Source organism: Phalaenopsis equestris, unplaced genomic scaffold, assembly GCF_001263595.1.
Source record: "Phalaenopsis equestris unplaced genomic scaffold, ASM126359v1 Scaffold001116, whole genome shotgun sequence".
Taxonomy (NCBI): Eukaryota; Viridiplantae; Streptophyta; class Magnoliopsida; order Asparagales; family Orchidaceae; genus Phalaenopsis; species Phalaenopsis equestris.
The window spans coordinates 826,405-851,082 of record NW_018165555.1 but is presented as its reverse complement, the minus strand read 5'-3'; the positions used below and the strand labels follow the sequence as shown (position 1 = coordinate 851,082).

General features: G+C 36.6%; 1 protein-coding gene across 3 annotated transcripts in view; it reads right to left on the bottom strand.

Moving 5' to 3' along the window:
• LOC110033227 overlaps nt 1-24,678 on the bottom strand; it is a 135,516-nt gene that overhangs the window by 51,190 nt on the left and 59,648 nt on the right. For all 3 annotated transcript variants that reach the window (XM_020737142.1, XM_020737144.1, XM_020737143.1), the window contains 6 exons: nt 22,610-22,701; nt 21,774-21,848; nt 21,343-21,431; nt 9,936-10,065; nt 9,509-9,598; nt 7,469-7,534 (listed from right to left, as the gene is read on the bottom strand). In XM_020737142.1, the coding sequence (XP_020592801.1) occupies nt 7,469-7,534; nt 9,509-9,598; nt 9,936-10,065; nt 21,343-21,431; nt 21,774-21,848; nt 22,610-22,701 (542 nt within the window). The remainder of the gene's footprint in view (nt 1-7,468; nt 7,535-9,508; nt 9,599-9,935; nt 10,066-21,342; nt 21,432-21,773; nt 21,849-22,609; nt 22,702-24,678) is intronic.

Genomic DNA, 24,678 nt, shown 5'->3' with positions numbered 1-24,678 from the left:
CTAATGACATTTAGAAGGTAACAAAATAATTTATAGTATGCTTGCATATGTGTATTTGGTTATGATGAAACATCTCTTGATGGTACTAGCGAAGAATACTAATACAACGGTGCATGTAAATGAAAAAGAATATTGATATTGAAGTATCTTAAATGGTACAAATTTTTAGATGGTAGCTCTTATGAAGGTTGTATATATATGAGATGATATTTATATGATAATGATATAGAACTCACTAAATAACATGTCAAATGTTTATATTGATTTGTAAACAAGCTTAGTTGACATGCATTTTATTCTTTCTTTTCCTTGTACTATTGTAGTTTAGAAGTATGAATATTCACTGACGCGTTTAGCTCACAATTATTTCAACTACTTTTTTAGGTTTAATTATATTATTAAAAGATGGTGATACATGAGAAAATGTTTATTGAAGGCACGAACAACCATCAACGAGGTAATTTTTATTGTACTATTATAATTTAATTTATAGTGGTTCTTTCATCTGTTAAATTGTAGACGAATATAAAAAATTTAATTCACACCGTCCGACTGCCTGTACCCGTTTTGGTTAATTCCAAGCCCCGAGCCGGGTCGACACATGACATGAGGTCAACTTAAAAGCACACTCAATTTCAATCTACTCTAGAATAAACATTGAGCATATCCAAAAAATCAAAATCACCGAAAAGGCAAAGGGTGAAGTCAATCAAAGGGGCAACTAAGAGTTGGTGGGACGACGAGAGATGTAAACCACAATGTTGAGAAGGTGTTGACCAAAAAACCAATAACAACGGTGCAAATGAGCCATCAACGGAGAGTCGACACCCATATATAGCAAATCCCTGGAGGAGATTCAAGAGCTTACATCCTAAAATGCAAGACAAATCTAAATCATCGGGATTGCCTTAAAGCAGAGTAAATCGATCATATGTCGGTCAAAAATGAAGTCAACAAATACTTTGGCCCTTTTAGAATAAATGAGTATCCAATAAACACATTTTAGAGCTCTTATATCCAATTTAGGGTCATTCGGGGCAGCTTGTTGGTGAGTTTGCATTTTTTAAAACGTCGTTGAAGCGTCTCTTTCGTGTGTTTTGTCTGCTTATCCACACCGTCGTTTGCGCTTTATTATTTATACGGCCGCGGGCTCGACCTCGCAGCTCGTGTTCTTACCTTTCAGAGTTACGCGCTTACCCTTCTTCCTCGTTCGACCCCTGTTCTGCCCTAGGTCCCTCGCTCGCCACTTCCTCCTTTCAACCCCTGGTTATTGTGTTTTATAAGTAATTGCAATGGAATGTGCTTCTATATGTAATTTCTGACATTTTATCGATGGAATGGTTTCTCTATGCGGTTTTCCGATGAAATGGTTTTCTTTATGGAATATTTTTTTTATTTTTGGATAATTTAAAGAAAGGGTTAAAGTGAATTGGGGTGAATGTGGTTGTTGAAAGCGAAATTTGGCTTGCTTCTTGTGATTTCTGGTCTTTGGCTTGTTTATTGCTTATTATGGTTTGTGGCCTCTGGTGGTTGTGTGTGTGTGTGGTTGGCCTTGGGTGTATGTGTGTTGGTTGTGGTGTGTGTTGTCTGGTGGTGGGAGTGATTGTTGGTGTTGTGCTTGGTGGTTGTATGTGTTGTGTTGTGGCCATGGGCGTGTGTCAATCGGCCTTGGGTGTATGCGTTGTGGCCTTGTGTGCGTGTATGTGTGCTGGTCGTGTGTGTGTGTGTGTTGGCTGTGGGTGTTGTGCTTGGTGGTTATGGGTGTCATGTTTGGTAGCCTAGGGTGATTGTGTGGTTGGCCTTGGGTGTGTGTGGTGGTTGTGGGTATTGTTCTTGGTGGTTGTGGGTGTGTGTGGCTGGCCTTGAGGGCGTGTGATGGTTGTGACTGTGTGTGTTGTGCTTGGTGGTTGTGTTGGGGGTGTGTGTGGTTGGTCTTGGGTGTGTGTGGTGGTTGTGGGTGTTGTCCTTGGTGGTTGTGGGTGTGTGTGGCTGGCCTTGAGTGTGTGTGTGATGGTTGTGACTGTGTGTGGTTGTTGTGTGTGTTGTGCTTGGTGGTTGTGTTGGGGATGTGGTTGTACGTGAGTGTAGGGGTTTGTGGCAGTGCCTCTTCTCTGGTTAATCTGAAAAATTAATGTTTTTCCTTTTCCTTATTTAGTAACGTAATGGTTAAGACCAAAGAAGTTGCTTCATCCAATGTGGGATAGGGAAGCCACAATCATATTTTGCAACCTCTGACTTAAGAAGATCGAGCTTTGAAACAAACTCACCACCTACTTTAACAAAGAATGTTGGTAAAATATTACAAAGAAATTCAATGAAATGACAAGAAGGGACTGCGACAGGTTAAAATTTAAGAACAAGTGTGATCAGTTGAAAAAGGATTAAAAGTTATGAAAGCAACTAAAACAGAGATCCACGGGCTTAGGTTGGGATCCAATCAAACGGACTATTAATGCTTCGGAGAATTGGTTAACTGAAAAATTGGAGGCAATAAACAAACCCCTAAAGACTTGTTTTCTCATTCTTTATCCATCTAATCTGTTTTAAGAAATAAATTTTCTCGTATGTTGCAGGCAGTGTCAGCCGCTAAGAAATTCAAATTAAGTGGCATTGAATCGAGCCCAGAGGAGAAGTTGAACCGTATGTTCAGTAAGATTGATGTGACGGGCACGCATGTGTTCAACCCAAGTGAGCATGGGTTTGGAAGCAGGAAAGTGAGTCAGGTGAAGGCCCCAGCCTAAACCAGAAGAAGCTAGAGTCCACATGTCGTTCAAAGCGGCCTAGGGTGGAGAAAAAAAAAAAAAAATGGAGCTGCTTTCGTCAGAAACAAAATAACAAAGTTGGTAAAAGCATGCACAATTCAGGCCGGTACTTCACATGACACCTCAATAGACAACTTTCTTCGAGTTCTAGAAACATATCCTAAAGTTAGGTTGGACAAGTCCTTCTATCTGAACTCCTTGAAGTTGTAGGAGGACCCAACCGACACATAGATATTCATGAAGAGGTTAATATGCTGCTCTGTAATTAATTATGTTCATTCTAATCCGTCTTCAGTTTTTTTATGTTCTTTTTAACGTTGTTTAATTCGCACTTATTACCTAAACAGAACAATTCTCTAGAATGGATGCACAGCGACTGAGCCTTACAAGAAAAAATGTGGCGGTTATGGTTTTGTTGTACGAATACTACAACTCAAACGTCAATCGAACTCCCTGCATGACATCGACTTTTATTGGTTATCAATGAGTCGTTGAGCTACTATAAAGACATCCCACAAGATTCAGTAACATGTTACGTATGACAAAATCCATATTGTTGGATCTACTAAATGAATGACATAGCCAACATGAACTCCATGGATCCTCAAGAATAACAACAAGAGCTGTGTTAACAATAATTCTCTACATTTTATCACAGAATGAATCAATGAGAAGTGCGACGGAGCGATTGCAGCATTCATCGAAGACAATTAACAAGTAGTTCTTAGTGGGTTTGAAAGCTCTTGTAAGTTTGTCGGCAAAGATAACTAAGCCAGATGATCAAATATTTGGGACGACTCCAACAAATATTGCAAATGACCAGCTGTATATATCATTCTTTAAGGTAATTATTTTTAACACATTATATTCAGACGTCAAAATGAGTTGTGCGGCAATCACAGCTTTAACTAATCTGACATAACTATATTTGAGTGATTGACGGAACCTACATGGATGCACGAGTATCCAACACTGAAAATGTAGCATATATTGGACAGTGTAGATCACCCACATAAATTATGATAGTCGTATGTGGCTTCAACATATGATTTACTATTGTAATGGTTGGTTGGGTGCACATGATAGTCGTATTTTTGTTTTTTGCGACAAGAAATCCAAGGCACGACTTCCCTGACCCACCTCCAAGTTCGTAAAGCTATCAACCACAATCGTTGTTTTAATTGATTACTAATTATGGTATCTAGAACAGGTAAATATTACTTGATCGATCCTGGATATTCCTTGCGGATGGGATATTTGAAGCTATTTCTAGATACGAAATATCAAATTCCTGATTTTGAAAGATCCAGCGGTGTTGCTCAAGGCAAGAATGAAATGTTTAACAAAAGTCACTCATCCTTACGCGACGTCATTGAAAGAATATTTGGAGTGTGGAAGAAAAAATGGGTCATATTGTGTGATATCCCGACGTATACATTTCCAAAACAGGTGCAATTGAAGTGGTCTCCACAAATACATTCGACGGCATTTTTCTAGAACAGATTTGAACTTCAGCCTGGCTGAAGATGATCACATGCAGCCATGCAGGTGTAGCCAGAAGCATTTGAATTTCACATAGATCAATCTATACCACAACCAAAGACACAGTCACAATAAGGTTACACCTAGGATGGTGAAAATGCCGCAGAAATGGTTGAATTGCGAGAGTGAATTACTTACGCCATTATTGGATGTCGATTAGACGATTCTTATTTATTTTATCATGTCCGTATTTGTTTTATATTCCATCGATTATTAATATTTTAGATATTGTAAGTTTTATGTTGTTTGTAATTATTTTTTCTCCTTTTTCGAATACTTTTCTTTTTTTGTGGGTTTGTGAGGTCCTTGATGAGAGGTTCAACCTTGTGGGTTCTCCTGGATGACATGTTAGTCGCTGCCAGTTTGTGTCACATGTGAAATCCCGATAAAAGCAACCAAGTTCCTCTTTTCTTTTTGATATCGAGTTTTTTGAGGTATTTCTGCATGGTCTTTTTTGTAATATGTTAATGTGACACACACAAGCTTGGTATTAAATGAGTCAAAGGCAAATAAGAACTCTTTTTTAACAATGTCTGATGTTTTCTTATAGTGACAAATTTGTTGGTTGGTATACTGAGTTCTCTGAAACCTCACGCATGCAAAAAATGTAATCAATTACTTCTTTTAAGAATTCCAACTTCTGTTATAACTAATGGATTGTCTTTTGAATCATTCATGAAAGATTAGCTTCAGGATTTCAGAGACCTCCCGACGAGTGTTATGCCACTGCGGATTGCAAACTTCCTTAATGGCGTCACATCGAGCACATAGCTACCGAAGAAAGTTCTAAAGCTGTCCCCATGTCCGAAGAAGTGTGAATTCTTCTGGTGGGCAGACAGTCCAGCAGATTCCACTGCCGATAGTGATCGGGGCTGGATGGTATCACTAGAAGAAGACATAGCTCGTAACATACTTCGTCAAGGTTTTAAAATTAATATTATCATATGTTTAATTTTAATTTTAATAATTTTTTTAGCAATCTTGATACTCACTGTTAAGTGAGCCTTGTATGTTATTTTTTGTATTGTTCTGAATTAATTTTTTGTTTCTCAAGTATAAAATATAATGCAATGATAATTCTGTTGCAAATACAACACAGAAGAAGAATGATCATTTATCCAGAAACAGCTGCAGAACAACTGTTTTTAACAGCACAAATCAAGCAGTCAACTAGCTTATCCAGATCAACTGTTAATCAGCAACTTATCTGGATCAGCACTCCCCAAACAGACTCTTAGTGTTTCAATAGTTTTGATGAATATGAACATAAGAAACACTTTAAAAAGTTTTTAGAGGCTAAAAGTATGTTACGCTAAAAAATCTTTAAAAGTTTTCAATATGTGTTTAATATTAAAACCAATTTACTCAAAATTACACTAAGATTATTAAAATTAAAACAGCTTCCCATGAATAAACTTTCGAAACATTCATCTCAAAGAGTAAGGCCTATGAAGCATTTTTTTTATTTATGCTGCCCCAATTTACTATGGAAGATCAATAAAAGATTCATGCAATTTTGTCTTTTAAAGAAGAAAATAGCTTATTAAAATATTTCTTACTATTTTCAAAACTAATATATTTAAAATTAGCGTTGAATTGGGTAAGGATCATTTCATCAAATACGGGGAGATTTGCCTCATATCATACTTTTTTTGCAAGACAAATAACTAGGTAATGCAAAAGCAATTATCCAAAAAAAATTAACAAACCATCCAGCCTCATTAATATTAACACGGAATGTTTCTCACACATCAATAAGAATATCAATCAAACTAAGTAGAAAAGCATTGCGGCTTTTGAGTGACTTGGGAGGTAGAATAGTCTATAGTATTTGGCCATTGCCATTTAATAGGCATCACACAATAACTTATCAAATTTTATTTAATTGGATAATGCAATAAAGATGGATTGTAGTACAATAAAGGATGGATGACCCATCTATACACAATGGAGCCAAATTTGTGCTATTTTGCATTCATAATCATATTTTTCAAATAAATAAAATTGAGGGAAAAGATTATTACTAAATTTGGCTTGAAAAAAAATTAAATTTTATTCATGTGAATTTTTCTTCATCCTTGTAAGATTTTAGCCCTTGATCAATTGTAGGAATCGAAACATTACAGAAGAAAATATCTTTTAACTCAAATAAGAGGCATATAATTTGGTCCATTCTTTCATCACTTTCTCTTTTCTTTAATTAATAATTGGTTGATAATATGATTGGCATGTTTTCAGATTTTCAATAAATTTGGCTTCATTTATTGGCATGATATCTCAATTACTATGATTTTATTTTCTTATAACCGAATTCATTAGAAGATTAAAGATTTTCACTATAAATTGAATGTTATTTCTTTATATTAATTATATTTGGTACGGTTTAACTTTTTGTCGTATTTTGTTTACCTTCCTATGAGATGCATGTTTATTCTTGCATTTTTGCATTAAATTTTGGGTCTCATAAAAATACATTACTCACTTTTCCATGTAATCAAATACTCTTTTGCATATTATAACATTAAAAATCATAAAAACTTGAGAGTCATGCATCAACTAGCCCACTGAAGGTAATCCAAAAAATTAAAGTACAAAACTTTAGATGGGCACTTAAACCAAATGAACATGACCCAATCCTTAAGTTTTACATTCCCAAACAAAAGAGATCATAAGAAACAGGTGTCCACAGGGATGTTAGAGAAATTGCAATTCCTTAACTACAGTTAGAATTTCAACGCTAGTTGTGATCAGCCTGCCCGGTAAATTTGAATCAAATACAAAATCTTTGTCAAACCTTAAGATGACATGAAAATATCTAGTTGTGCTTTCAGAGGTACTTAAACCCCGGCTCTAAGATCAAATTTATAATTCAAATATCTACTTACCTAAACATCGAGTTAAACATGACTAAAAGATGATGCATCAAGAGTTCTCTCCATTGAATGTTGACGCTTAACAAGCCATTTTACACAGTCCTTAAGAAAAAAACTGGGTCCATATAACAATTTTACAAATTGAATAACAAAAACAAAAACAATTGTTCATGTTAGTAACCATGAACTACGTTCTTGTTACAATGGTCTCATAGAGATGATAATAGAAAAAAGGACATTGCAAAACATAATAGAATTTCGCAATCATCAACAAAGATTAACATACCATACCTTTAAAGCTGATATTTTCTCCAACATTGACGATACCTTCAAAGATGTAAGAAGTGGGCAACAATCCTGATAGAGAATTTCATACAGATAAGAAATTTGACTGTTCATATGATGACAAGTGATTGAAAATAAACAAAAAGATACATACAGTAAAGAGAATCTTACAAGATATGATTATTGAAGAAAAGCAGAGACATTCAGTAAAAAAAGTTTACATGACCAGCAAATAACAAGGATAAATGGAAAACAAGCCAAGCAATGGTTGTAGACAAGATATAAGAGTGGCCAGAGCTATTCTTGTCTACAGTTCACTGAAAACTCTTAATGCAGCTTTTTTTAGAACATTTCATAAGGTAAAATTTTGGTTTTATACTGAGGTTAATGATCATTGTTTGTTAAATCACACCAAAATTGTTTTATGAACATGGTTTCTATCTTAGCATACATTCTAAGTGATTCATTGAGAAGTTCAAAATACCATATGAAAAGCAACTCTATGAATCTAATAACAAACTAACAATAGAGCAAAGCATCCATTCCCCTTGTATTGTCATTGGTCAACAAAGGTGCTTTTATATCATCAAGCATATTGAATGCATAGAATTTTGGCACCAAAAAAACCTTAGCATATGGTACCAAATCATGCTCATTGGGACAGAGAAAAATTTGCCTACCAATTATTGCTTTTTTGAAGACTATGATTTTTTTTTATTTTATCTTTAATAAGAGTTTCAAGTCGAGTCCTAATTAATGCACAGAGGTGACTTGGTTCCTTGAGTAGCTGATTGGGCTTCCCCTTTAACTTAGCTAGTCAGAAGGTGGCAATGTTTTCACGTGTCTTAACTAGCAAACCATGAAAGCTCATACAAGTTTGTTTTGCATATTTGTTGCTTTATTTTGGTCCCAATAATATTTTAGACAACGTTCAAGTTTCTAGGTAGATTCAATAGCGCCTCCACATAACCCCTGCAAATAAGGTATCAGAAAGCAATGTCAGATTTCAGTGTAAAGGTCGTTTATAGGACAACACAGCCAAGAGATGTCCATCTTCACATTAAAAAAGACATGTATGGGTAATAATTGAGGCATCAGAACGAGCATTTTTCACATCCATCATGCTAAGAAGAGTGTATAAAGATGTTGATTTAGTTTCCACACGGAAAAAAAAATCCCATAAAAAGGACAAAATAAACTCCTCAATGCATCAAGAAAGATACCTATTGGGGCTCTTAAATTTTATTTTGGCCTCAATTTTTAATATACGTTTCTAACATCATCGTCGTCGTCATCATCATCATTACTTTTATTATTAAATAGTTACACGCACATATATACTATGTTAGTTTATTCTTATTACTTTATCTTTTAAAGCATGTGCGTGCACTCCTCACAGTTTATAACTTTAATTAATAATTATTTTTTTCTACATCACATTTATGTAGTACATAAGGTCAATTTTGGCCATTTAGGTGCACTAATTATATTGGGTCATTCCATTTGGTGGGATGATAAATAGGATACCTTAAGTCTTTTTTTTTGTGAAACTATATCCATTTGTTTATCATGTTCGACCTGAGATGTCTTGTGAATCACATGTATGTCAACAGTCAACAATATGATTAAAAAAGGAAGAAAATAATAGGAGGTCAAGGTGGACGAAGTGAGATCTAGTTGTACTTTTTTTAGAAACAAGGGACCTAACTGGTTGATGTAGAAAGTGCCAAAACATCATCATCCATGTTCAATCACAGCTTGTAAATGAAAGGAATCTACCTTCTAATCATGATAAACAATAAAGACCTAGTGGAGTTTTCTTAGAAGAATAGAAGTTCTAGAACCACTTTAAGGCAAAACAAACCGATGAACAACTAGAAATTTAATCAAATTAAATGATGAGATGGCCTCCTGAGGGGTAGTCAATATTTAGAAGTTAAGTTGTAAAAAATATAAATATGATGTTGAATTGTATATACATTAGACAAGAATCTCAAACACACACATGTAAAGGATAAAAATGCCATATAACTGAGCTAAGTGCACCTCTTTATGACTTTGAAAAGCAAACGATGATCTGCCTCCCCGAAGATCCCAAGCACATATGATGCCTTGTTGATTAGCTCCAAAAATAATCTGCCATACCTTAAAAAAATGAGCCTCTGTAAAAACTAAAACAGAACATCATTATCACCAGCCATCAACAGGGAAAGATACCACTACAAAGAATTACCATTCATCCAAAAAGCATATACAGTAATTTCACATTCATATAGTAAAACTTATGAGGGGGCATGATGATGGACTATGCAAAGTCTGCTTAATTATGTCCAAAAAAGAGCATAATAGCTAGGAATAGTTTAGAGTCGTAATGGAAATGGGAGAGACAAGAGGTTCGCTTCTATAGAACACGGTTCATGTCATTATAAATATGCAAATAAATTAAAGGCCTAAAAAGTAATTCATTTCAAACCCGATCTTCAATATCTAATTCAATGCTGTTAAGAGGGCTCTGAAAGCTAGAATTCAGTCTTTGGCATGGAAGATTGCTGAGCCGCCTATCCCATATGTAAATAGCACCATCCAATCCAGATGCAAGCAACCTACAGAAGATATAGAATGGAACAATAGTTATTATAATGGAAGGCACGAGTTGTACGAAAAATCAGGAAGACAAACATTCAGCATGATGCCAAAAATAAGGCTTTTATAAATTACAACAAAGAAAGAAGAAAATACATACCATGTAGCAGCAATTCCACACATACAAACCGCACCACCACCAACCCCAAAACAAAAAACCCAAATTTTAAAAATATTCATTTGGCTGCATAGCAATCAACAAATATACAGGAAATAAAATATGGACGACGGACAAAACTAAAAATATAAAGAGGTTATTTGGTTTGATGTATTTAAAATGCCTGTACAGAAATTCCTGCAATTTAAATGCATCTGATTTGACCCTCTACTAACTTTGCAGTAGATTTCTAAAGTGATGAAAAAAAAACAAGATTTACTCAACTAACTTACAAAGAGATGGGAGGGAAGTAGGGTAATTTTACTACTTCCAGTGCTTTAAATTGAGTACATATTAGCTATGAAGATGTATGTAAAAGATAACCAAAGTGAAGTCTCTTAGTAATAAGCTATTTGTAAATAAATAGTTATACTCATAAGACATTCAATGGCATAAATGAAAATTAATAACAATGTTTACAATATAAAAGGATCATAATTGGTATCCCAAAGATTGATTATATGAAATGCAATTTTAGACGGTTTAATATTAATGACAATCAATTGACATTATTAGAAAATAAAGTAACATTCAAATAAAATGGAATTAAGTGACTTGGTTCTATAATACGCAAGAATTAAGAAATAGATGAGAATTTAACTTTGAAAGTTAAAATTTAACGAGTAAATAAAGGGGTGCTTCAAGAATATTAGGTGATAAGAAGATCTAATGTAAAACTATTTTCTGGTGGTGGAACTTGACATAATCTATTAGTCCACGTATTAATTTTGGATTGAAGCTGCAGTTTTTTTAATCAGGGCAGCGGACTGCAGTTATGATTTTCTATCCTTCGCCAGAGGCTATTGGCTTTATAGTTATGTGATTTAAAATTTTTCATCCAGTGCTTCAATGGTCAATGGGTGGCTCGTTATTGCCAGTTTTATCCTTAAATTTTGAGCAGTTGGTTATAGGATTATATACTTTATAACTAAGGAAAAACAATAGCAAAACTTGAAAAGAAACGTCCGATTTGTCTACAGGACGGTGTATGTTGTAGATTGGTTTCTTTAACCATCTGGCAGTGTATTTGAATTATTGTGCTAAAATTGCGGTTTCTTAAACGTAGCGACTTCTGATTAGTTGAGCATATTTATTGCACCTTCTACTATTAGTGTATGATCATCTGTGGTGGCGTCTGGATTTCTACTCGGCTAGGTTGATCATATGGATGCTTAGTGTTGCGATTTTAAATTAATCACAAACAGGAAGAGTTCTGAATTTTGAATTTTAAAAAATTAAATTAAATTAAAAATAAACTGCCTACTGTTTTTTGATATTTTAATTTCAATATCGATTAAGCTGATATAGAAAATAAACCTATTGTCTGCAACCTTTCCCATCACCATTCATCACCTCTCCATCCCGTACACACTGACGTACAAACCGAATGGGCCTCACAAAATAAAGGTTGGCTCAATTTTTTTATGAAATCATCCTCTCCATCCGTCTGCTCCCACAAATCTTTCTTTCTTGCTCTCAACAGCACACCCTTCTCGATCCCTCTCTCGCTCCGTGTATTTGAATCCCTCTTACCAAACTCCCACTCTCATCAACTTCTCCCATTGATGCCAGCCAACTCAACACCGCTGCTACTTGCTCGAATCCAAGGCAACCATTCCCATTATTCTTCGATACCTTCCCTTTCTAGTGCTCCTCTCTCCCTCACTCCAATTCTCATATCCCTCCTCGTCAACCCCATCGCCACCGACTAAGCCACCTCACTCGCCACAGCTTTCGTCCACAAACAGCCCAGCGAAGCACTCCCCCAACCCTTTTCCTCTCTCTCGTACATAGAACCTTCCAATTTCTTCCATTTACAATGACTTCCTCACTTGAATACCCTCAAAGAGTAACTCTGGTGACACTACATCTTGCTCTGGCATGCTCGATTAGAACATGCATGTGGGATTTAAGCTGTAGAGTTGGTTGTTTGATTGAGGGAGAAATTGAATCAATGGTTCTTCAAAAAATATAGTTGTCATTTTTTTTGTCGTTTGATGAGAAGTTTTATTAGTTTGTGTGCACGCGCTGTCGGTCAACTTTTTTGAAGTGAAAATTTAATTTAAATATATATAAGGTAAAAGGTTTAAATTATGAAAATAGAGTTTTAATTTTTTAGCAAATGAGACCGAATGGATCTCATTAGTCCAATAATTTGCATAATCGTGTCTGACACCCTGAATAATACACATTCCAAGAGAAAAGTGTAGCATTCCAAGAGAAAAGTGATTCCAAGAGAAAAGTGTAGACCCGATAATAGACCCGATTCTGCAAACTAAGAGATTTGTGACATCCATTTGGTCTGCGAACCTTTTATATGTGACCGAAAAATTCTCATATTTAATACAAAGATTAAATAGAGTTTATTTTACCTGGGTTCCAAGTTCCCTATAGAGACAAGCCCCTATAGTTAATTACATCTCAAGTGACGGGAATTACTTGAGAAAACTCTCGATAATGATCAATGGTTCTAGTCTTCAAAAATTCAAAGTTCAGATTTTCAAGGTAGGACGTGGAAAAACAAGTGGGAATGACTCAAGTAAGAACATTCCTTTCAGGAGTCCAAAGGAAGTAAAAGGTAGGGGGATGTCACAGATTCTGAGGGGAATCCTCAGTGACCTCCCAAACTATCCAGTTGTGTGATTGTGCTTTAGAGAGGATTTTATTTGAATGTTGAATCCTGTCAATTTTATTATTTGGGACTTAAATTTGCATAACAATTAGTTATGTAAATAGCCCGCAGAGGTAAGAGGTTTTACGTCGTTCTGGACGACAACCTCGGAACTTAAGGCTAGTTAGGACTTACGCTACACAACATGGTTGTGCAGGGGCCTAAAAGAGGGTGAGGTTTTACGTCGCTTTAGGCGAGCTACCTTAAAATCCTATAGGTTGTTTAAACTAGAAAAGTTTAGTTTGTGTAGACTCATTTTGCTATTGTAGAATGGCGACCACCTCCACCTGTAGTTCGCTTCAAACTCCTTGTCGTGCTGCCCCGTGCTGGTCGTGCTGCCCACGAAGTTGCTCCGAGTTCTTCGTCGCAGAAATAATCCTAAAGTCTAAAGCTCAAACAGTTTTACCATGTGTGTTTCAATATCTCAATTTTGTTGTCATTTGGGGGGGGTTCAAGTTGATTAGAGCGACACTGGTTAGGATCCCACGGTTCCCTCCTTCCGGTATCACTATTTTCTTTTGAACATACTTAGTTTAAACGAATTGAAAAACCCATTTAAACAGAGGAGATCTCGTTAGCAACCGTGGGCTACCTCCTCCGAGAAACTCCCGTAAGTTCGAAATAACGTCTTATGTTTTGTTTTTTTTTTGAAAATGTTGTTTAATTTTGAAAAATCATTTTTTTTTTTGCAAATGTTGTTTAATTTTGAAAAATCATTTTGTTTTGAAAAATCGTTATGTTTCGTCACCGCTTAGGTTGGATGTTAGTCCTAGTGTATTCCTTCCTAATGTGATAGGCATTTTCGCTACTTGTAAGGTTGGAAATTAGACTCAGCGCTTCCTTCCTAATGTAGCAGACTTCTTGAGTTGGAAATTAGTCCCAGTGTTTTCTCACTCCTTTTGATCATTTCGTCACCACTTAGGTTGGAAGTTAGTCTTAGTGCATTCCTTCCTAATGTGATAAGAATTTTTGCTACCTCTAAAGATTGGAAATTAGTCTCAGTGTCTTCCTTCCTGATGTAGCAGAGTTCTTGAGTTGGAAATTAGTCTCAGTATTTTCCCACTCCTTTTGATCATTTTGTCACCGCTTAGGTTGGATGTTAGTCCTAGTGCATTCCTTCCTAATATGATGGGCATTTTCGCTACCTCTAAAGGTTGGAAATTAGTCTCAGTGTCTTCCTTCCTGATGTAGCAGACTTCTTGGGTTAGAAATTAGTCCCAGTGCTTTCCCACTCCTCCTGATCATTTCGTCACTGCTTAGGTTGGAGGTTAGTCCTAGTGCATTTCTTCCTAATGTGATAGGCATATGCGCTACTTGTAAGGTTGGAAATTAGTCTCAGTGTCTTTCCTCCTGATGTAACAGAATTCTTGAATTGGAAGTTAGACCCATTGCTTTCCCACTCATCCTGATCATTTCACCGCGTAGGTTGGATGTTAATCCCAGCGCCTTCCTCCCGATGTAGCAAACTTATTGAGTTGGAAATCAGTCTCAGAGCATTCCCTCTCAACCTGATCACTTTATCACCTATTACATTTGATTTATTCCTAGCACATTCCTACCTCATGTAACAGACATTCCAGCTACACCTTGGGTTGGATATAAGTCCCAGTGTTTTCTTCCCCAGTGTAGCAGACAATTATCGATCAGCTCTCAAGTTGGATACGAGCCTCCTAGTATTTCTTATTCAACATGATTCCTTCCTACAAATATCCTCCGCGAATACTCTGCAAATTTTCACAGCATCTTTCCTAATACTTTCGCTACCGCTAGGGCCGTATGTGAGACCCCGTGTTTTCCGCCTCACTGTAGCAGACATTCCTTCGACACTCACTTGGGTTGGATATGAATCACTTTGTTTTCCTTCCCAATACGACAATTATTTTTTTTCATTCACTCTCAGGCTTGATATGCACCCTCGTGCTTTCCTGCATGACCTGATCTCCAAATCCACTGAAATCAAAACAAACCAAATCAACATTCTAATCTTGAAAGCTTAAACTCACAATCACAATCTGAAAACGCACCTTCAAATCCCCAGTGGAAACTCTCATCTCTCTACCTACTTGAAGCCTCTCTACTTGAAGCCTTTCTCGAGCTAAGATTTCCTGAGTCGGAACCCCAGCTTGACTTCGATTGCTAAATCCAGTTCAACATCCGGTCCGCTCTAAGTATATCTTACACGGACTCTTCGGTTTTGTTGATCGCTTCGGTCAACACCAATACGCGCGATGTGTTTGTCTCGCACACCACACCTATTGGGGGTTCATTTGTTGACGTCATTTTCGGATGAGGTTTTCACTTCTCTCCTTAGAGCCTAAGGTTTAGCTTCAGGCTTCTCTTGTTTGACCATCCTAGAGGACTAGTACGGAACTCACACCATTTAGAAAATTCGAGTCACCTCGTCGCTCTTTCGAGTTTCGCATGGGCGGTCCCAAATCCTAGACGTTCTGTTGAGTTGATTAGGATCGACAAATGAAACTCGAGTCAAGTTCCTACATTAATAAAAGCAGTCCCTAAGGAACCCCTTTGAGACCCGAACGCTCGAAAAAGCCGCATTTTCCGCATGAATCGCACTCCACACGATTTTGCCTTAAATTGACTCGCCCATCTGCAAACTCGTCTGGACAACCCCGGATGACGAAGCGGACTGCGCCGACGCGTCTGGAACGTCAATTTTAGCTAAGGACGTTCATATCTCTATAGTTTCACGCGCGAGCGACTAGCACGAATATCGATGCATTTGTTTTTATCGGTGTGCGGGCCCAGGCTCAGCCCAGGTTTGACTCGGGATTGATTCAAGACAAACTCGGACTGAACACGGGCTAATCACCAGCTCACCTGAATTCAAAATTCAAATTTCAAAATTCAAATGGATTATTTAAATTCTGCTTAATTTAAATTATCTTGGTCTTAATGTTTTCCATTTAACCTCCCCCTGTATTTGGAATTCATTAATTTCCCCGCTAGTAGCGGTTATAAGGCTTCCAGAGTAACGGCTCCAGCTCCAATTCTAAAAGGAAGGATCGCCTTCTTCCTCGGCTGGTCTTCATTCTCTGCCTTTCCCGAACGCCTGCTCCTCCTGCTTCTGCTCGATTTCGCTCGACAGAAAACCCTCACCTCCCTACTCGCACTCAACTGAAGACTTCCCCCGCTCGACAGAAACCTTGTTCGACACCTGCTCCGCTCGACCCCGCTCGCCTGCTCATCTCTCTCGGGCGCATCTCTCTCGTGCGCGACAGAACAGCCGTTCGACCCCGCTCGCCTGCTCCTCCCTCTCGCGCGCGACGGAAGAGCCGCTTGACCCTGCTCGACGCCTGCTCCTTTAGATCTCGCTTCTCCTTTGTTACTCGATCGCAGCTCCAGATCGAAACTCCCGTTTGCTTCTCCACTTTGCGACGGAGACTCGTGCTCAATCGACCTGCTCGTCTTTTCCTCGCTTGATCAAACGGTCCTGTTCGTCTCCCCCGCTCCTGTCGCGCCTCTCCCTCACGACCAGAAGACCGAACCCCCTCCTTCGCTCGCTCGCTCCTCTTCTGTGATTCGATCGCACCCCTAGCCAAAGCTCCTGCTCGCCTCTTGACTGAACGCCTCCTCTGCGACCGAAACCCCTCATTCCTTCAGCTCGCCCGCTCGAGACTCTTCCACGCTCGACTATCTGCCACGATTGCACCTCACTCCCTCACGACACTCGCGACAGATCCCGCTCGCATCTCTGCATCCGATACACGCATCTCTGCATCTCAACACACGATCTTCCTCGACGACATCTTCCACTGGTAGCTGGCCAACCCACATTTTTTTATCCAGCTAACTGCAAGCTTCCTCCCATTTGCAAAGGTAGGCTTCTTCCCCCTCCTTCGGCACGAGCAGCTTTTCTGAATCTTCTTCTTCTTGGACATCACGGAATGCAATTAAATTTCTCTACTTACCAAGTTACAGAAACTTGTCATTGTTCCAATTCAGACGCATGTGCTTTGCTTCGGCCATACATTTTCTCAGATATTTTATTGTCGTAATTGACTGGTTGTAACTTATGAATTTATTCATGCCTTTTATCAGCATATATATATATCTCAGTTTAAACAACATGAAGTAGGACATACATGTTAACACCCAAACTTTAATTTTTTTTTTACACACACGCCCCATACTTGGAACTCGAATACGTGCATCTGTGACAAATGAATTCTTTCGCTGCATACTACACATTGTTTGGGGAATGTTTAAATGCATCTTCTTGGGGTTGGTTTACATGTTGTTTTGGAAGAAATGTAGGTAGCGTTGAGATGTTTGAAAACTGCTTGGGGGGGCTTGAAAGTGTTGTTCGGTGATTAATAGCTGTCGTTAGTTACTGTAAAAGTGTTGTTCTTTGCTGCGAGAAGCTGTAGGACCGCTGTCCAATAATTCTAGTGGTTGCCCAGTGTCGTAGGAATGTTATAGAGTGTTGTCCAATGTTTCTAGTCGATGCCTAGCGCCGTAGGAAGTTGTAGGACCGTTGTCCAGTGCTTCTATTTGCTACCCAGTGTCGCAGGAAGTCACCTAGTAGCCGTCCACCACGATTTGGGTTCGTAGGAAGCCACGTAGGAGATGTCTCCCACGATTTGGGCTTTGTTTGAAAGCCATATAGTTGTTTCCTACCTCTGTTCAGATTCGTAGGAACCGTGGGATCCTAACCGGTGTCGCTCTAATCAACTTGAACCCCCTCAATGACAACCAAACTGAGACATTGAAACACACATGATAAAACTGTTTGAGCTTTAGACTTGCTTTAGACTTTAGGATTAGACTTTAGGACTGTTACTGCGACGAAAAACTCGGAGCAACTTCGTGGGCAGCATAGCAAGGAGTTTGGAGCGAACTATAGGTGGAAGTGGTCGCCATTCTACAACAGCAAAACAAGTCTACACCAGCTAAACTTTCCTAATTTAAACAACCTATAAGATTTTGAGGTAGCTCGCCTAGAGTGACGTAAAATCTCACTCTCTTTTAGGTCCCTGCACAACTATATTGTGTAGTGTAAGTCCTAACTCGTCTTAGGTTCCGAGGTTGTCGTCCAGAACGACGTAAAACCTCTTATCTCTGCGGGCTATTTACATAACCAGTTATTATGCCAGTTATTGTTATTATGCAAATGTAAGTCCCAAATAATAAAATTGACAGGATTCAACATTCAAAAAAAAATCCTCTCTAAAGCACAGCCACACAGCAGGACAGTTCGAGAGGTCACTGAGGACTCCCCTCAGAATCAGTGACATCCCCTACATTTTACTTCCTTTGGACTCCTGAAAGGAATGTTCTTACTTGAGTCATTCCCATTTGTTTTTCCACGTCTTACCTTGAAAACTTGAACTTTGAATTCTTGAAGACTAGAACCACTGATCATTATTGGGAGTTTTCTCAAGTGATTCCCGTCACTTGAGCTGTAATTAACTATAGGAGTTTGCTTTATAGGGAACTTGGAACCCAGATAAAATAAACTCTATTTAATCTTTGTATTAAATATGGGAATTTGTCGGTCACATATAAAAGGTTCGCAGACAAAATGGATGTCACAAATATCTTAGTTTGCAGGATCGGGTCTATTATCGGGGTCTAGACTTTTCTCTTGGAATGTGTAGTCTTAAGGGTGTCAGGCACGATTATGCAAATTATTGGACTAATGAGATTCATTCGATCTCATTTTCTAAAAAATTAAAACACTACTTTCATAATCTAAACCTTTTACCTTATATATATTTAAATTAAATTTTTCACATCAAAAAAGTTGACCGACACGCGCGTGTACATTAAAAAAAAACAATAAGAGAAAAAAAAATTAAAAGAAAAAAAAGGAGAAAATATGCACCGCTTCACCTCATCATCACCTCGCACATATATAAAATCTAAAGTCACTAAGTACTTATTCTAGTTGTTCCAATTGGGCAGAAAAAACTTGTTATGAGTACCAGTTAAGGTTGTTCCAACGGGGCGAGAAAATCCTGTTATAAATAACCATTCTCATTGTTCCAACTAGACGAGGAAATCCTATTTTGTTCATTTGCAAATATTGCAAGCCTATGTACATCTTGTTAAGTGTGGTGAGTAAAATGAATTTCGATTGTGGAGTCGCACAAGACCAGCCACACATGCTAGGTCTGTAAACAAGCCAAAGCTTGAGCTAGCCAAGGCCTGGCTGATGTTTGGCTCGCCTGAAATTATTTATGTTTGAATTTTGCTTGTGTTCGAAATTGCTCGTGAAAAAAAAATTCATGTTCAACTCGATTTATATATATTTTTTTTTCTTATTCGGCTCAAAATTGGCTTGTTCAAGGATCAACCAATTAAAATTAATATTACTTTTTTTTATTAAGTTACTAAGATATAAGAGAAGCAACAACATAGAGCTCCTAGTGTTAAGAGAGATTAATCAAGTTAATTAAGAAAGTAAAAATTATTTATGAACTCTTAACAAATTAAATGTTTAATAACTTAATAAATATCATAATTAATATTTTATTTTCAATGCTTTTAAATGACAAAAATTGAAGTACTAGCCCTCTAAGTTGGCAAAGCCAGTTTGCATCAAGAATAATACTCTTTATATTTAAACAACAGCCAGCATATAAGTTTTACTGATGTGTGAAGAAAAAATAAAAACTTTAGTTTTCATTACAAGTACATAGAAATAAGGTTCTCGTTTTTTTAGTATTATTTTCTTCGATACCTAATATTATTTTTTTCGTGCTTACATGATATACAAGAAACTATAAAGTGCAAATATTGGAACATGTAATTATTTAATTAATTAAGCCAAAATGAAATGAACATGACCGAACAAATATTTGTTAGTGTTTGGCTCATTTACAAATTAAGCATAAAAATTTATTCATCTTCAGCTAGCTCACATAACGAACAGATTGAACTCAGGCTACTTAACAAGCTGAACACGACCTAATACCGAGCGATGAGCTATTTTGAAAACCCTAAAGCACACCATGTTAGGTATGGTAGTAAGAGCTAGACCCCGATGTAGGCCCCCAAATGGGCATGACACTAGAAGGCTGCTAAAAATCAGACTAATAGAACCCGAGCAAATTGGTAATAATGAACAGTGAAAATGCTATTAAAATTAAAGAAAAGCAAATAAGCACCCGTTCGGATTGTTCAAATCAAGTGGAAAAATATATTTTTAAGTACCTATTTTTGTTGTTCCAACAAGACGGAAAAATCCTGTTTTACTTAATTGCAGGTATTGAAGGCATATGCGTGCCTTGTTAGGCACAAAGGGTAAAATCAAATCCTGATCATGTCCCACGACACCAGTCATACACATATTATTAGATGTAATGTCCCGTTTGAATAACCGGGAGAGAGGAAACGAGTAAACTGAAGGAAAGGAAGCGAGAAGCGATTAGTCAAAGGAGAGAGAGGAATCGAACAGTCAGGAAACCAAATAGGGATAGGCAGCGAGAAGTCAGGAAACCGAAGGTTAATTTTGCCCTATAAACGGATGCGCATGAGGGAGGCAAAGGTTAGATCGACTTACTTGGGAGTCGAACAATGTGCGAAGGAAAGAAGGATAATGTGGGAGGAGGTAATGTCTGTGTCAACCAAAGAAGAAAGCCTCAAGCAGCTTCCATGTCGTGAGAAGGCAGACATCGAGACACTCTCACAACGTCGTCAAGCTTCGAGTGGGCTAGGCGATTCGGGAGCATATAAATGATCAAAACCTACCTTCGAGTGTTGTGGTCGCAATTCGAAATATTTAAGATTCAATTATGTGCATAAAAATTGAACAAACTTTAGATCTAGTGATGGAATCAGGCCATCGGTTGCCCTAAGCCCCATGGAGGGCTTGGCATCATTACCCTCTTGGTTTTTACTATATCACAAGCCTTCATTGGTAAATTTAAACAAGATGTGTTTATAATAATCTTGTCGTTGAGAATGTTGGTCGCCCAATTCTGAGCAGCCTTATGACTCTGGTGGCAGTATCCTACTATCTAAAGCACAAATAGATAGAAAGTTTGAAGTTCCGTTTGCCCATAATAGTAGAACAAAATGCATAGCCACTTACAAAATTTCAAGCAACATGCAATAAATGAGAATTTTTTAAAATATCCTCATGGGCTATTTATTCTTTGCTATTAAGTTATGTTTGATGTTGTATTTTGTTTTCTTATTTATCATCTGACAATTCTTTGTAATTGAAGCCTCGTACTCATTTCATTGACTGGTTTTTTTAAAAAAATTGTGTTGAAAAAAAAAAATTTCAAACCTAATAAGTAAACAAGATGATGAATGGTACCACACAAATGTCCTTCTCTGAAAATAAAACTGGCATAATCAAAAATACACCTAAAAAGTGTAAAAGAAAAAAAAAAAGAACAAGAACACGTTTCAGTATCAATCAGGAAAAAAGTCAATAACCTTGATTTGTCAGCTGAAGCAAAGGCAATATCGGATAAGCCATTAAAAGCTTCAGGCAGAGAAAACTTCAGCTTCCCTTTCTCTAAGACCTACAAAGAAAGGAACTAAGAGATCACAATAAGGCTTTCAGCAAAAAATTGTAATATGAAAATCTATCAAAAAAATTTACATTAAGAAAATAGCTTAGCTTCTAGACTACAATTACTTCTATAAGTGAAATCATTTGAAAGAAAAATTTGTGTCCAGTTTCTTAAATAAATTATCCTGATTTTGAAAATAGTAAAACTGCAAGCATTCATTTGCCCTGAATATGGTAGAAAACATGTTGAAAATCCAAAATAACTGGTAAAATTCAAAATAGAGAGCGAAACACAGTAGTACACAATAATGAAAGAAATAACTTTGCCTGGAAAACAATGCAATTTACTTACTTCAATGGGATCCGTAGATACATAACCAATGTCATAGAGATGAACCATATTATTGCTTCTAGATACACAGCAAATCTGCAGAAGAAAAAGTCAGTACACAAGATAGCATTGTTACCTATTATTGAAAAAACTCTACACAACCGTGACAATGGCTCGACAAAAGAAAGGCTTATAATAAACTATCTCAATAAATGCTTGACCATTCATGGGTATTTATAGAAAAAAGAAACATCAGCATTATGGAAGATAACATGTCAATAGAAAATACATTGAGATAAAAACAACATTCTCTACGCATGATAAAGCTACCACCTTGCATTTAATTGATTTGAGTTTGACTCTTAAACATAAGAACAAGTATGTCAGCTTAGAAAACTTTCCAGCTCAGCAAAAAAAAAAAGATAAAAAATTAATCATATTATACTACAAAACAACTAAAGGGACAACAACAAATAGATGGAGAACGATTCATAAAGAAGGCCGCATATAATTGGAATAAAGTAGATTAAGATGATTATGAAACAAGAGGGGTATCTCATGCAACCTACCACTCAATTCCTATGTGTTTACATATCTAACACTTAAACTACAATTTTTACATACATGCCACCATCCCTATGTATGAAAGATGTATTTCAAATGGTGGTATTTTTTATAAGATATCAATGATTTTGGTGGTATAAATGGAAAAATTAATTTTTAGGTGTTAGATATGTAAATACATAGGAATTAGATGGTATGTATGTGATAGACCCTTTTGAAATTAATTACTCGCAGCCCCAATATCCACTGCTAAAACAAAACAAAAGATAGAAGCCCGAATACAAATTTCAAACCTCGTCTTGATTTGCAGGATTCCAACGAACAGCATCTAATGGCCTAGAAGTACAAATGTGAAGCACACATTTTGTTTTATCTTCACACAAACCTATCAAAAACTAAATGGATGAGCAATCACAGACAATCCTTAGTATCACAGAAACATCAAAAAAAGAAAATTAGAAAAAACTAACTTCATTGTGTCTACTGCAAAGAAGCATTTAAAACATCCACATGAGATAACTTAAAATACATGTTTTAACAACACAACTTGATTTGCAAAAAGAACATGACAAGTTTTCAACATTTTATAAACAAAATGTGCGTATTGGAAAAAGAATTCTGAATTCAGAAACTTAATAGTTGGATATAGTCCTTTCAGAGTAAGCAGACAAAATGGAAAAGAGAATGAAAAAAAAATAAAATAAAATAACCATCAATATGTATCCCCATTTAAGAAATATTAATGAAGCATTATATCAATAACACAGAAAGTTTAGACAAACAGGTAGTAACCATTGCAAGCTTCAAAATTACATGGAGTTATGATCCTACAAAGTTTTTATATTGAATCAATGGTTTGGAAGATTTACTGAAAATTGTCCATGTCTGATTTCCAATTGAAAGTGCCTTGATAAAACTAATTGGGCATGTTCAATTATTTTGGTGAAATGCTGCAGTAAGTATTCAGGGGTAGGGGTTGATATGACATGAAGCAATGCTAGTCATACGGGATCAACTTCATGATCAATTTAACCAACTATAAAAGGTAATTACAATGCGTTTGACTACCATTGACATGATATGATAAGCAATGCCAATCCTTTAGTGAATACAGGGATGCAATGACTTGATCCAAACCAAGATTTACTAGCCAAGATACTGACATACTAAATCAAATGTCGCTTAGTAAAGTCAACGAACAGGGCAAAGGAAGGTGTTTTGATTTTATTTGATTTCATTTCATTTGGACTAAAAACTTAGAGGTTCTATATATGAACCTACTAAAACTTGAGTCTAGAAAATATATAACAATTGCTTAAAACTAGTTCATCTTATGTCTAAGAATAACTAAAGCTAGAAGGGGTCAACAAGACTTAATCCTACATAGATTTACCCGTTCTAAAAGGAAACTCTTAACTCATGTCTGACTATGTTTAACATAGAAAAGTGAAGAATGAATCAATGTTTTTGTTCAATTTATTTGTTAATCAAGCGAGCCGAATATGAATAATTTTTTTGAGCTCTTTATAAATGAGCTGAACGCAAACCAAATTTGTTCGTTCGTGTTTGGCTCATTTGGGCTCAAAATATATAGAAAATAAGATATAAAAGATTTCATTTAGATAAATAAAAAAAATAATATTTAGATTTTAGAAATATAAATAAATAGGAATTGTGTGGTATGCATGTAAATGCCCCTCATATTATATATATACATATATAAATACATGAGAATGGGATGGTATGATGGCATCTATATAAATGGATCCAAAATTTTTCCCAAAATTCCACTCATGGCCACGGCTCAATGGCCCTGTTGTTGCGGTGTTACTTATGTAAATACATAAAAATTGGTGGTATGCATGTAATATCATCCGTATTGCCCCGGGGCCAGGAACTCCTCTTAGTTTTGTCCTACATCGAGACATTGAAGAAAACTTCACAAAGAAGCTACTATAAATATAAAAAAAGGGAAGGAAATCAGAAACGTTTAGCTTTGCACGTTTTAGCGTTTGTAATACTACGACGAGAAAATAATATTTTGGTTCTGTCGGCGTTTAAAAGGGGGGAGTTACGTTTGGTTAGACAGAGAGTATATCATATAAAAATTTGGGGTTAAGATGATAATTTAATATGAATGGAGAATTGAAAAACCCCTAACCCTAATTTATTTTTTAAAAATAATTTATGCATCAAATTAATGTGAAAATAAATCCACATGGTTCTCCTCTGTTCACTGAGCAAGAGGGTATTCTTATTTTATTTTTGTGAATTCTCTACACAAAAATATGAATTTTTGAAGTTTAGGAGTTATTTTCTGAATTTATTAAATATCCTATTTATTTATTCAAACCGCGGGCTG